The 13,698-nt window shown below is 31.5% G+C and overlaps 1 protein-coding gene across 1 annotated transcript in view; it reads left to right on the forward strand.

The window, feature by feature from the left end:
• Nucleotides 1–13,698, forward strand: part of LOC106686361 (acid sphingomyelinase-like phosphodiesterase 3b) — a 483,558-nt gene that overhangs the window by 91,980 nt on the left and 377,880 nt on the right. Inside the window, exon 3 of the mRNA XM_014429614.2 lies at nt 11,978–12,035. Within this exon, the coding sequence (XP_014285100.1) occupies nt 11,978–12,035 (58 nt within the window). The remainder of the gene's footprint in view (nt 1–11,977; nt 12,036–13,698) is intronic.

The raw sequence follows: 13,698 nt of genomic DNA on the forward strand, positions 1-13,698 counted from the left end.
TATATATATATATATATATAGAGAGAGAGAGAGAGAGAGAGAGAATAAATCGATTCCATAGTTTTTTGAAACAATCAAAACGTTTTGATAAAATTGATGGGTTGAAAATGATTGTATTTTAAAGGTCAAAAATTCTCGAACGGTAAATGTTCTCCATCTGATCATATTAAGTATTTAAAAAGCACACATGAAGTATGTTCTCCAACGAATAAATTGATGTTAATCAATAATTACTACGAATAATTATCATTCATTCCACTTCAAAAGCAACTCATTACATTTTAATGGAATTTTCCCAGAATGCCTCAAAAAATAATAATTTTTCCGTGTTTTTTTTTCGAAAGGTATAGTACTTATTAATTTCATTTCCCTAATTAAATGCAACTCTTTTAAAATCCATTAGATTTATGAATTTTTTACTATTTCATAATCCAAGCCATTCTTTTTTAATTGAAACTCTAGTAGATATGGTATACGTCAATAATTTATGATTATGATCATCATCATAATATTCATAAAAATAAAATAAAGCCCATAAGAATGTGATCATACTGTCTCATTCTAGGGAATGATTTTCCTCGACACTCTTACTAAGGCTATATCTGGTTGTAAATATATTATGTCCTGTACTAATATTATGAACGTAAAACAGGCATTCCAGTGCCTTTTATTAATTCGATAATAGATTTTTTTGTTATTATGCCACTATGATTTTTAACAGGGAATATAATTTCGAAATACTACTTGTAAATATAATGTGAATTATATTACAATAGCATGACTCAGTTTTGTAATGAATTTATTCATTAGTAGAACTTCAATGATATTTATAGATTAGAAGGTCTCGAGCTCATTCTTTTTTATGACGTCTAGGAGGACTATCAGGAATTGAAAAAGAAGGCGATCAGAAACAAGGGTTGGTTAAGGAAGAGGAGTCGTTTATAGCTCAGATGGTTGAAGCGCAGGTCTTAGCAGCCTAAGAACAGCCAGCGGCGCCGATTCGAATCCAGGCTAGGGGTGGACTAATGGGACGGCCACGAAATGAAAAACCTGACCCTCCATCATGGTTAGAATAGGTTGGTAACTTCTAGATAACCCCCATGCCAGAAAAAAAAACAAGAAGGGAATCATTAAAAAAACAAATATCATGGCCAAATTGGCAAGATATTGAAGATTACGTAAGGATTACTGAGCATTTCATGAATGATTTTGGATTGTAAGGAATCTATATGAGAGGAATTAAATGGTTTTGATGCAATGCCTAACCTCAACTCCGTCAATCCAAATAGGCCTTAATGGTCATGTAAATTAGTCATTGGTAATTAATTGGAAGTTTAAACCGTTTTTCTTGTAAGTGTTAAAATGTTTGGACTTGAAAATTTACCATAAAAATATATTTAACTCTAAAATATATAATCATGTATATAAATATATATATGCTATAATAGCCTCTACTAATGTCGTACAACGAGCTTACTTGGTGCCCCTATGTCGCCAGGACGTCATTTATTTATCGGTGGTCATCTTGGAGTTGGCTACGGGCCTAATCGTCTCTCCAGGGTCATGTCTCCCGGCCTATCACTAATAGGGCTCCCATGGTTTTTATTGCCTTTCAACTCCCTTGTTTTCTGAGTAATCTAGGTTTTACTGTGTTTTAATAAAGTAGTAACTAGTTAATTTTCAAACAAAGAAACTAAATTATTATAGATTAAAAAAGTCAATTTTATTGTTTTTGTGTTGAAACAGTTAGGAAAGTTTCCTAATTGATATTAGTGCCATGGTTAGCATAGGTTGATTACCTGTAGATAACTCTCCCATGTCAGAAATGACCAAGCAGGAGGTAAAATCATCATGTGAAACGTCCTATTAGCATGTTTATTTCAATCATTTATTCATCAAAGTTTTGGGGTGGTTCAGAAATTCAAATGTTACCATCAAATTGATCAGTTGTTACATTTTGATTATTATCGATAAGTCTGCATTTCATCTCATACTAAATTAAATTATGTATGATAGTGAAAATAAAATACATTAAGTTGTGCACATATTTAAATATAATACAAATTTTGGATAAAAATCATAGCTACAATGTAAATAGTAGGAAGATGGTTCGGGTGGCGGTCAATAAAGGTACAAAATAGTAAAATAAAACTATTTATTGTTAACCTGAAAATAAATAGTTTTCTTTTACTATGTCGATACCTTTATTGACCGACAACCTGGACTATCTTTGTTGATTGTAAAACTACAATCTACTTCATACGGTCAACTATCTTCTTTCAACACAATGTAAATCCTTATTATGATGGTTGATCTTGAAGATGAAAGAAGAGTCCTGAAACGTTCATGAAAAAAAAATATTATTAATCAAATACATGAATTTGAATAGGAAGAATTTGAACTTTTCTCTGAGAACGTCTAGTAAATTGCTTTTGTATATTCCTTGAGCACCTACAAATTATATTGATAAACCTTTTATATATTGGTTAAACTATGAGGTGATCTGATTTTCAAATTAGTTTTTAAAACAATATTTTGTATATCTTGTGTTAAAAAAAGTTGTTTCAGCTGTATTTGAAACATATATTTATGGTAAATATTATCGATATTGAGTTGTATCTTTATTAGAAAAATATAAAAATAAATAAATACTTTTTTTGATAAAAAATTTTCACATTTTATTTTGACATAATTAATTAATCAGTGGCATAATAAGAATTGTCAAGGCCCGGAGCAAAATCTTGGAAAACATTATTCTTATAAATGAGTGTGTGAAATATTATATATAACGTAATAATGTAGTTAATGAACTTCCATATATTGTGTTACTCAGTGTATTATTGAGGAAGAAAAAAAAAATTTATCTTCCCCCTAAAGCACCTTCGTCACATTTGAAACCCGGGAAACTGCAAATTACTTCCTTCACATCCCCCCCCCCTTTGACTACTGTTGTACTGTATACGATAGTTCCACTGGGGATCTCGGACCAAAACTAAAACGATTAATTGATTGCTTAGTACAATTCATCTTAGGAATCTTCAGGGACGGCTCAATTACCCGATTTTGTGAGGAGTTCAAGAGTCCCATCTTCTGTATTAAGCATACCGTAGTATTTCCTACCATCCTTTCTTCAGCAAATAATTCAATCCTGCCGTCCAACATACACCTCCGATCTCCTTAAATTCAGATTCTCTATTCGTCTTCGCTCTACCTATTCTTAATTCGTACCCAGCCATCAGATTTAAAGTATTGGCCAACCAAGATATAGACATATCTTTGCCTGATCCTATTCCCTACAAAATTCCATTCTTACTTCCATCCGTTACTCCAGTACCCTTCTCAAATTCAAATTCCGCTTATTCTATCATTTTATATCCACCCATTTCTGATATAATTAAAATAATACTCTCTAAATATTTTTATCTACGTAATTGATATGATAAGTTTTCTTTCCTGATTAAAGATTTAATTGTTACTTACTTTATCATTATTTGTCATTTTTTTTTTATCATATATTGATTATTTTGTAAGTTTATTTGAGCTCACATACTATTTATTACATTATTATTCTAAAGAGACATTCCCCAGAATAAATAAAGAATTTAATATTATGCTTTAAAAAAGTTTGAGAAGTTTTTTTTTATTGGAAAAAAAGGTCTTAAATGACACTGCAAAAATCTGGCTTAATTTTTCCTACAAAGAATTTTATTGCCCTTCTTAACTGGGAGCATGTTTTTTTTAAAAATTGTTTAATTAAAATATACGAGGAGAAGATGGTTGGTGCGGTCAAAATAAAACACAAATAAGTTGATGTTCCTTATTTGTGTTTTATTTTGACCGCACCCTCAACCATCTTCTCCTTGTATAAAGTCATCCACGGTCAACTATTTCTCATAATTAATTTTAATTAAAATAAATGAATTTACAATTTAAACTCGTCTAATATGATCGAAAATGCTATATATGGTGATATACCACCTTTATTAATCCGATAACGATTTGAGAACATCAGGGCAGCCTTTGAACAACTTTCGCCTTATTTCGACAAGATGTAGAACAACCCTTATTGGTACACTGAGAAGGAAAAAAATCATTAAAAATGAGTCCATTTCCACTCCCAACACACCTTTAATGATCTCAAATTCTACCCTAGTGGCCCTTTGCTGAGAAAATGAAATAATAACACAGAGTGTACTCGCCATTAGCTCGCTGGCAAACATCAAAGCTCAAGCAGCTGCTCACTTAACCTCATTGCATGATCTGAACGCTGTTAGGCGGCCCCTAATGGAAGTGTTAACGACCCGAGGACACTATAGATGATATCATCGGACTGATAGTGAACCCTTTGACCTCAAAAAGCTGCGGGTACCTAACCCTTCAGTGGATGGCGCATTAGTCCCTATCCATCCTCGTGATCACTTTCCTCAATCCATGAGGATTGGAGATCCCTTCCTGGTTAATTACTTTCTAAATGTTAAGTTTCAGAATCTAATGAAAGGGGAAATATTATCATTTTCAACCGATAAGTTTCCACGTAATATGAAGATAAAAACTTTCCTAAAGATAAACCGTGTCATCCATATATTATTCAATATAAAATCCGTAATATCCAGAAAGTTTTGACCATGAAGATAGTTCAATATTTCACTCAACATTAAATATTTTCATTATGTCATTTGAAATTAAAGGGACGCGAATTCATTGTTGGTAAGAATAAAAAAGGAAATAAAAGAAGGCAAAAAGCCAACTTTCCAGCCATCTAACTCCATTGATACTCGGCATGAATCCAATTTAAACTTTCTGATTGCCTCAGAAGACTGACTAATACGATTGCTCAAGAAATCCGAAGGCTTTACTTAACTATTGTTAAATTGTAACTCAAGTATAGAATTAATAGATATTTTGTACGAGTAATAATTTTATTTGGTTAGGGATATCATTTCATATCTTATTCCTCATATTGTTATACAGAATACTCAGATCATTCCCCCTTTCCCAATCATTTTTCAATTTTTGTCAACTATAAATATTTACAGTAATTAACAAATATGTCTTCAGTTCAATGTATTTCGATCCTGCATGCCTTTGTTTGTATAAGGGGTTGTTTATTTATCATCAGAAAAATATTTAAATGAGAAGGAGAAACTATTGCTAATAAAGGAAAGTAAGAATTTCTTGACTTTCTGCAGGTTCTTTAGAAAACAAAATCTGGAGAACTAAGCGCATTATACAAGTTTCACTTATTACCCTAATTACGTTCCCAAATATTGAGTTGATTGCTGGGCTCGTGTGTCAAGCTGTCGCTATTTTATGAGTGTCGGCTAAATTTTTTAACATGACATTTTTATTTTTCAATTGTTATAAAAATTCATATTTCATGTTTTTTTTATTTGGGAAAAACTATTATCAGTTTCGTTTCTTCCTAATACACAGCAGCATAACAAAATATTATGAAGTAGTACTCATATGCATCCAGTTAATCGATAGAATCGTAGATTCAAAATAAAATATTTTATTAATTTATATATGCTAGTGGTACTTATAACCGCACCAACCCAAAGCCGCAGAAAAAAAATACACAAAGGGGATTTCTGGACCAGGTATATATTAGAAAGATTCTTAAAAGAGGAAGAATAACTTGTTAATAATACTGAGTTATAGCATCCTTGTTGTCCATTAGAGAAGGTTAATTGTATTACTGTTCCATAAGTATGCAATCCGGAAAGTTCGGGTAGACTCGTTTTTTCCGATTCGAACTTCTCTTATTAATCTTATTTTTCCTCCTTTTCTCCTTAATTTATTCATAAAATTCTTTAATGTTTAGTATTTGTATATTTTTATTATTTCTAACTTTGAGAATTGTTTATTTTTTTCAAATAAACAAAATTAAAGGTACTTTTAAGGATTTTTTTTTTCGTACCCTCCACAAAAAGGAAATAGGGAATTAAGGTACAAGGAATATGTTAGTAGAAGTTGGTATCCTTTTTCTACCGTCGGTATTTTAAGGGTTACTTAACTTGTACACTGTACGTGCAGTCGAGTCGAGTGCGCATTGATACTATGTTGAGCAGGGAGGGTCCTCTTTGCTGGTTGTTTTGAGAAAAATGTTTTAATAATTCTTTTATTTAAGCCCGGATGAACTATTTCAATGAGTATAAAATCTAGCTCATGTAAAAAACAATTTAATTTTACATTGACATAACGAGTTTAATAAAAGTTGTCCAAGTTACTTTCGAGGAATTGAACTAAAAAATCGATCCTATAAATTCTTTCAATTTTTTCGATTCTATCGAAAAACTTTCTGTCACATCCCTTGTATATATCCATCTTAAATACGTAATTTAAGTTTTCTACGACTATTCGTTTTTCACCACACAAATAGACCATTTTTGAGACTAGGTTTTTTAGACTGAAGGTACCTCAAAACCTGCATTCCCATCAAAAACACGTAAATTCCCATAAAATATCCACTGAGTAATACGCTAGTTTTAAAATGAGTTTTGTATCATGAAACGACTTTACGCTCTATAATTATCGGAATTGTAGAAAAATTATTTCAGAAAGTTTATTTTTGCATTTTGCAGAAAAATGACTAAACCTAGAAGCTCCGTAATATTTTTAATTTAATGAGTTTTAAAAATATATGAAAATGATATGAAGAAGTGCCATGTCTCAAGATTCTATTTTATGAAATATCTGGAAAATAATAATGGCGATAAGAATACAAGATTCAAAATTAGGATAAATCTTTCAATTTGAAGTTGACATTTCAATGACAACAAATGAAAGTATTTTAAAGTTGGCGTTATTTGTATAACTTAAATTTTAGCCGCTCTTATCTCGCCAATGTTATAAAGTAATAGTAGTCAAAATATGGAGGTAGACTCTTTCCTCTGACAATTTTGATCAGATCATCGACTTAGCTGCGAAAAACATTTTAGCTGATTTATATTGGACACTTATTGTGTCAAAATTGATTTATATTGGCATTTTGTTAGAGTTTGTTTTTACACAGCTAAACTAAACTTTACTGGTAGTTTATATCAAAACTAAGCAGCGAAGAGATATGATACTTAGTTGAACTTCCATCTACTGTGTAAATTGCCGAGAGCACAATATTTACTAAGGAAGGAACTGCTTTGAGAAGCTCTTCCGCTAAGATACACGTAGAGACCACCAACTATCCCAAATGGTGTCCACTCAGGAAATTATTTAGCAATCCCCAGGCTATTGAATAAGTAAAATCGAAAAAGTCGAAGTTAAGAGATAAGAGTTCCTATAGCCCTACACAAAATGTTTAGAAGAAATTACGCGAGAGTAGAAGAGTGCAAGTCGGAAAGAATCATAAAATCCTGGTGTACGCGGACGACATGCGATCCTAAGAAGACGTGGAAAGAACCGCAAAGACCCTAAGAAGAAAAGCAGAGGAAATCGACTTGCAAGTAAATGAAAATAAAGTATATGATTGTAAGTCGATAAGTTCGCCGTAATCGTATTTAAAAGTATACAGTTTTAAATACCTCGGCTCCACAATAAATGATCTACGGACTGAGATAGAATAGCATATAAGAAGCGCAAAAAGAGCCTTTTTCTCTTTGTCAAGAATATTGAAATCTCTAAAAATCTGAAGCTAAGGGTGCACATTGCCATGGCCCCTGCGAGACATGTCCCCTAACAGGTATCCTAGAAAGCAGGATCGTGAGATTGAACGGAAATACTTCTGCCTTCTGTTTTGTTGCACGAAGCAATCCATTAAGACGCCTGTACACAACAATGAATGACAGTATAGCTGTCAAGAGACCAGGTGAGAGGCCAAAAACCGCATGGATAGACAGAATCAACAAAGGTGCGAAAGAGCTGCATGCAACTGGAAAGCAGTAGCCAACAGGCAGGCCGTGGACAAGGCGCTTCGGGCTGCCTAAGATCTGCAAAAAAAAAAAATTGTATATATTGCATTGATATTATAGTAATTATCAGTGTAACTATTACAAATAATGATTTGTTTTCTTCTTCTGCGTGAGGTAAATAGTAAGAGTAGTTGGGCCGCATAAATCAGTCATTTTTCTTTTAAGGTTTGATAATAGCTGTATATGTTTAAATCTTCAATGTATATATCATATATGTGTGTTTATATGTACTGTATATATCATATACGCGCATATCTGCAGATATCATACCAAAACTGAATAATTTCTTCAGAAAATTTAATGCTGTTTTGGAAAGGTTTTTAGAACGATAAACAAAGTGAAAACGGCATCTTAAATTACTCATGGTTTTGATTACGTATTTTCCTTACAGGTTATAATGGAAAACTAACAAGCGACAATAATAGAATGATGGGATAATAATTTCGATCGGTCATTCAAATGATGATTGAGTATTATTGATTGATATAGGAAACAAGTGAGCATCATTAACCTATTGAAGAGGAAAACAAGCAGATCGTTATCTTGATCATCCTATTATAACTCTATAACTTAATAATAATAAATAAAAGTTATTATTATTTTGTGGATGTGTGTGTGAGCCAAACACAAAAAAAATAAATGTACCAGACTGAAATTAATTATTCATTTATGACAACACCGATTTAACAACTTTTACAAGTTCATCAATGATTTCATAATGATTTCGATTAAAATTCATAATATCAATGTATAATATACAGCCTAGCTTTTATCCACATTGAGATATTTCGACAACCGAATGTTCAAAAAAATTTCAGCAAACTATTATTAATTTTGTTGATTCGAAATAAATTATTTCTCGTTTTTAGCAGTAAGAAGAAATCAATGAATTTAAAGAATTTGAGAGCTAATTAAAATTTGTGTTCGTAATTCAGTGGTTTTTACTGATAATTTATTTACTATTGTCATAACAACCGGGGAAACCCAAAATATACTAATAGTTGTTCTATGTGGGCCTATAAATGGAAATAAAGTCAGTGGAAGGCCTATCATCGTGAATAATAAAATAGTTCTGTAATGTGGGAAAATTAATTTAAAATTTTGTGATGAGCGCATCACACTAGGTTTTTATTGGTTATAAATGAATATATATATTTAAGTAATTATCTCCTAATATTAATGTTTATAATATACCACTCACTATTCATTCCACGGAGATACTTTCCATTTATGATGTACAAGCTGAGAACATCTATCACTCTTTATTTACCCAGGAAGCACGGGTGGCCGCGTGGTAAGACCCGTGGCTACTAACTCCAAGGACCCGTTTTTTTTTTTTTTTTAATTGTTCCTAATAGAGGCCTGAAATTTAGGCCGACACATTGGTACACATTAAAAGAACTTATACACTTTTCTGTATGTTTCTTTTATCACATCCCGAGTGATAGGCAATAAATAATGATCAAAACCCTTTAATGTTTTGTGAGCAACTTAATAAACTGAAATATTATAGTTCTAGAGATATATTTATTCAAAAATCATACAATTTATACGAACAACTAGAAATCAACATTTTGTAAATTTATTTTGTCGAATATCATAAAAACTACTACTTCTACAAACATAAACGTAATCAACTATTTTATAGTAAATTTAACTATCTTTAATGTGAGTGCTGACATGCATCTATACGTCTTGTGGTTTCTGAAATAAAGGTTTTTATAAATCAAACATATTTTCCTATGATGCTCTCTTAGGTTTTCTAATGTTGTTGATAGGTTTTAAGATATAGAGCTTAGAATAATAAATTAATTATTTTCAACGTTTTGAAACAGCCGCCATTTTATATTCCCCCTAACTACACTTGGCACAGTCATCAATTTTGACTAGTAATTACAGATAGTTTTCATTAAAGTAATAAAAAATTGCCGTGAACTAACTTTCTTCCCGGCTCTTGTACTATATAGACTAGGATTGTCGAGATTCTTCTACCAGGGCCTTTACGAAATAAATATAGATTGACTCTGGTGGGATTCGAACTTAACAATATTCCGAACTAAGCACTCTCAGGTCATAGCTCCAAACTTCTCAACCACAACGTTCTAATTATTTGTATTTATAAATTAGATACAATATTAATATAGCTTTGTAGTACTAATTCATTACCATTGCTATTGTTTCGAATTAAAATCAACTAATTAAAATGTTTACTGCCAAAAGATTACCAGTGGTTAACGATTGTTGTTCACTATTACTGTTACTGTGCCCGCAACAAAAAGATCCTTGAATTATATCCACGGTCAACCACCCTCGTTAAAAGCTGTGGTTTAAATTATAAAGTACCTTTAAGCCCTTTCAGAATTATCTGGATGTTTTCCAGTCGGATAATTTTGGAACCAAATCGCTGAAAACAGTAACGGTTGATTAAGTCAAACGTAGCGGTTTGTTTAAAAGTGCCATTGTTTCCACCGAAATCTCTAATTAGGGTTAACTCGAATCGATCGTGAGGCCTTACAAGTTGTTTCGCAAAAGTTCATTGGAGTCGGATTGACAGAGGGCGCATAGAGGACTTTGTCAATTAAATTCCCTTGTTGAAAACAGCCTTTCTGACCTTTTCAACTCCGTATTGTATCGTCTATTCCCCTCCACAAAATACAATTATCCGGGGGAAGTTCTTTTCAAAAGGTGCTGTTTCATCGTTAGTCGTTATTACCTTCAGTTACCTGTGTATAATCCTCTTCCAGATTTGAGTTCTTGTTTGCAGGTGATTTAGATTGAAATGGAGCATTCATTGGAGGTACTGTAATACTCCAGCGATTAGTGAAATAGAGTCTTATCGAGAAATAAATGAAACCCCTTTTAAACTTTATTTTTTTAAAATAATACCCAACGATAATGACATTAAGCAACCTGATACAGAAGATTTAACTGAAGCAATTCAGAAATTCAAAAATAAGAAAGTATCAGGTGAAAGTTCTTGTTCACCCAACATGTAAATTGTAAATAAATTCTGTTTCTGTTACTTACTGTCTTATTCTCATTGCAATTAATTTCAATACAGTTCCTCTAACTACATCCTACCACCAATTCAAAAGTGAAGTAACGCTTGGCCTTAGGTTCAAACAATCTTTCAGAAACTCAATGTCTTTGCTAAAAACATTCTGAGTGAATATAAGTTAGAAAAGTGCTACTCTTCATATTCTATTCATTGACTACCGTCAAACTTTCGATAGCATCAATAGGGACAACTTAATTAAATCATTAAAAGAATATAATATACCAAAAAAGGTAATAAGATTAATACAGATGACTAGATAATAGCAATGCCATAATAGTTTCCAATGGTATAACAATAAGTACAAATGGTACAATGGTACAACTATAAGTAGCACATTAGCAATATTAGCTGGTATTAGGCAAGGAGATGCTCTATCCCCAATTCTCTTCAATCTAGCATTGCATAAAATAGTAAACAATATAAACGCAGAAGGAAGCATATTCTATTCAAGTAATCAATCAGATTTGTGGATTTGTAAATGGCATATATCTTAAAGTTATTTTTGGTTGGTATGGATATTTAAACGAGAAAGTATTAATGATATGAGAAAATTGTATTATTTTATTCCTGGGGTTTCAAATTACACAAACTTGATTAGTAAATATTCTGTTGTAACGCAACATATTGGTTTTCATAAAGTCACGTAACTTAATACTTATTTAATTTCATATAATTTTAGCGATTGAATATTAATTTACGATTATTACGTTTTTAGAATTTCATTCTGTTATTGCCAATTTATGTTATTATTATGTTTAACAATTTAGATTTCACCGAAATAAAAAAATGGGATTTTTTTAGTGAAGAATTTAAATGTTATGTTTGAAGATTAACTCGTATTTGTATAAATAATTAATGATATTTTTAAACTTAGTCACATCACTTTGAAGATGTTTTCCAACATAGCAACGTAATTCATTGGCACTGTCATTCCTCAATATTCATTTAAACCCAAGCAATCTGACTCGTAAATTCAAAGTCATTGAACTATATTAGCTATTTATTGTTTCAGATGATTTACCTTCTGATGGGTGTGGTGGTGGCTGCCGTAGTCGCGGCGGACAACACGGGTAAGTACTTAGTACTTATTGAACTTACTAATGGCCTTCTAACGACTTGGAGTAACGAGCTTCTCTTACTTTATATGCTTTTTTATACTGCTTTCAGACTTCCTCTTCTTATTAAGTACCAAGTTTGCCTTTTCGATGCTATAAAATCAAATAAATAATTCTTTTTATTACTAAATTTTTATTCTTCTATTGCTATAAAAGTTCTATTTTAGTGTTTCTCGAGTTCTGAACAACGAATATCAACATTGTTTCTTTCCATCCGAAGATCGGCGACGCTGGACTGTCACCAATTTTTCAATTGGTGTTTCTATTTCTCTGTTTTCTCCTTTAGTTAATTATAAAACTATTTCATAGTTCATATGTATCCATATTCATTTTGCATTGCTAATAAAAAAAGAGAATTGTTTAATTATTTTTAATAAACACAACAAAAGGTACTTCATCACTTGGTTGAATATTAATTATTTTGTATTCAACCAAAATATAAAATAAAAATAAAAATAGTCATGTTTGTGAAAATTGAGAATTGTTAAAAATCTAATATATAAAGTGGAACTTCCGCCCAGTCAATTTTACTGTACAACATTGCTTAACGTCCTTTTAGTTTCATTGGACGTTTTGTTTTTGTGCTAGGCTGTTCACAAGTATGTGGTCATCACTCACAAATCGTTTTGGGAGACTATTTTATTTGGACCAATAAATAAATGTGTTTTTAAAAATTATAGTAATTATAAATAAAATGTACATTTCCGTCGAATACTTGGATCCGTAATTTAGCATCATTCCGATATTTCTCCTTACTATGTGTTCCATATATAGGTTAGCAAAAGTCAAAATTCAAAACCAGTAAAGCGGACCCTCCCTGCTCATCATAGTTTCAATGCGCATACGGCGCCATCGATTCTGCACACACAGTGAACACTCGACAAAGCACTTAAAATACCCATGAGTAGAAGGCAGCACACTTCAACTGTTCCTAAATATTCCTTATTTCAATGGAGGGTACGAGGGTACGTTTTCAACAGAAATATACGTTTCAAGGCCCTCTGAGTCTATACAACCAAGTCTCGCAAAATACTCTTTGTGTGTTTCAAAGTGCCTTGTCGATCAAATTAACTCAAAACCGAAAAGATACAAGAAACTTAAATTACATATCTAGATGTACATTAACCCGTCATTGGTCGGTAGGTCGATTTTAACGCCACGCGTGAGTCTTTTTCTCACATTTGTTATTTAGAGCTCTTAAACGTATTTTTTAAAAATATAAAATTATGATTTAGATTAGGTTTATTTAAGCATAACAAAAAAAAAATTAAATTTATTTTGATACATGAGCAAACTAGTCTTAAAAAATTCAAAAAACACATAATTATAAAATAGTAATTACGATAAAATAATATTTTGAGACAGATAAAGTTATAAAAAGAATCAAAATCCAGATACATCATATTATAAGAACATATTACTAATCTTGTGCACAATTGGTGCAAGTGAACACCGTATGACTGGAACATATCGGTCTTTTAAACTGGTCGAATATGGTTTTTGTTTAGAATGCCTGAATATAACCCAGAAATTTACTAAACATAGTATTCATACGACACAATGATGAATTGAAAACAAGAAAAGAAAAATTTTTGAAACAAAAACAAAAAAAAACGCT

This window comes from Halyomorpha halys, unplaced genomic scaffold, assembly GCF_000696795.3.
Source record: "Halyomorpha halys isolate HHAL.00 unplaced genomic scaffold, Hhal_1.1 Scaffold812.1, whole genome shotgun sequence".
NCBI classification, from domain to species: domain Eukaryota; kingdom Metazoa; phylum Arthropoda; class Insecta; order Hemiptera; family Pentatomidae; genus Halyomorpha; species Halyomorpha halys.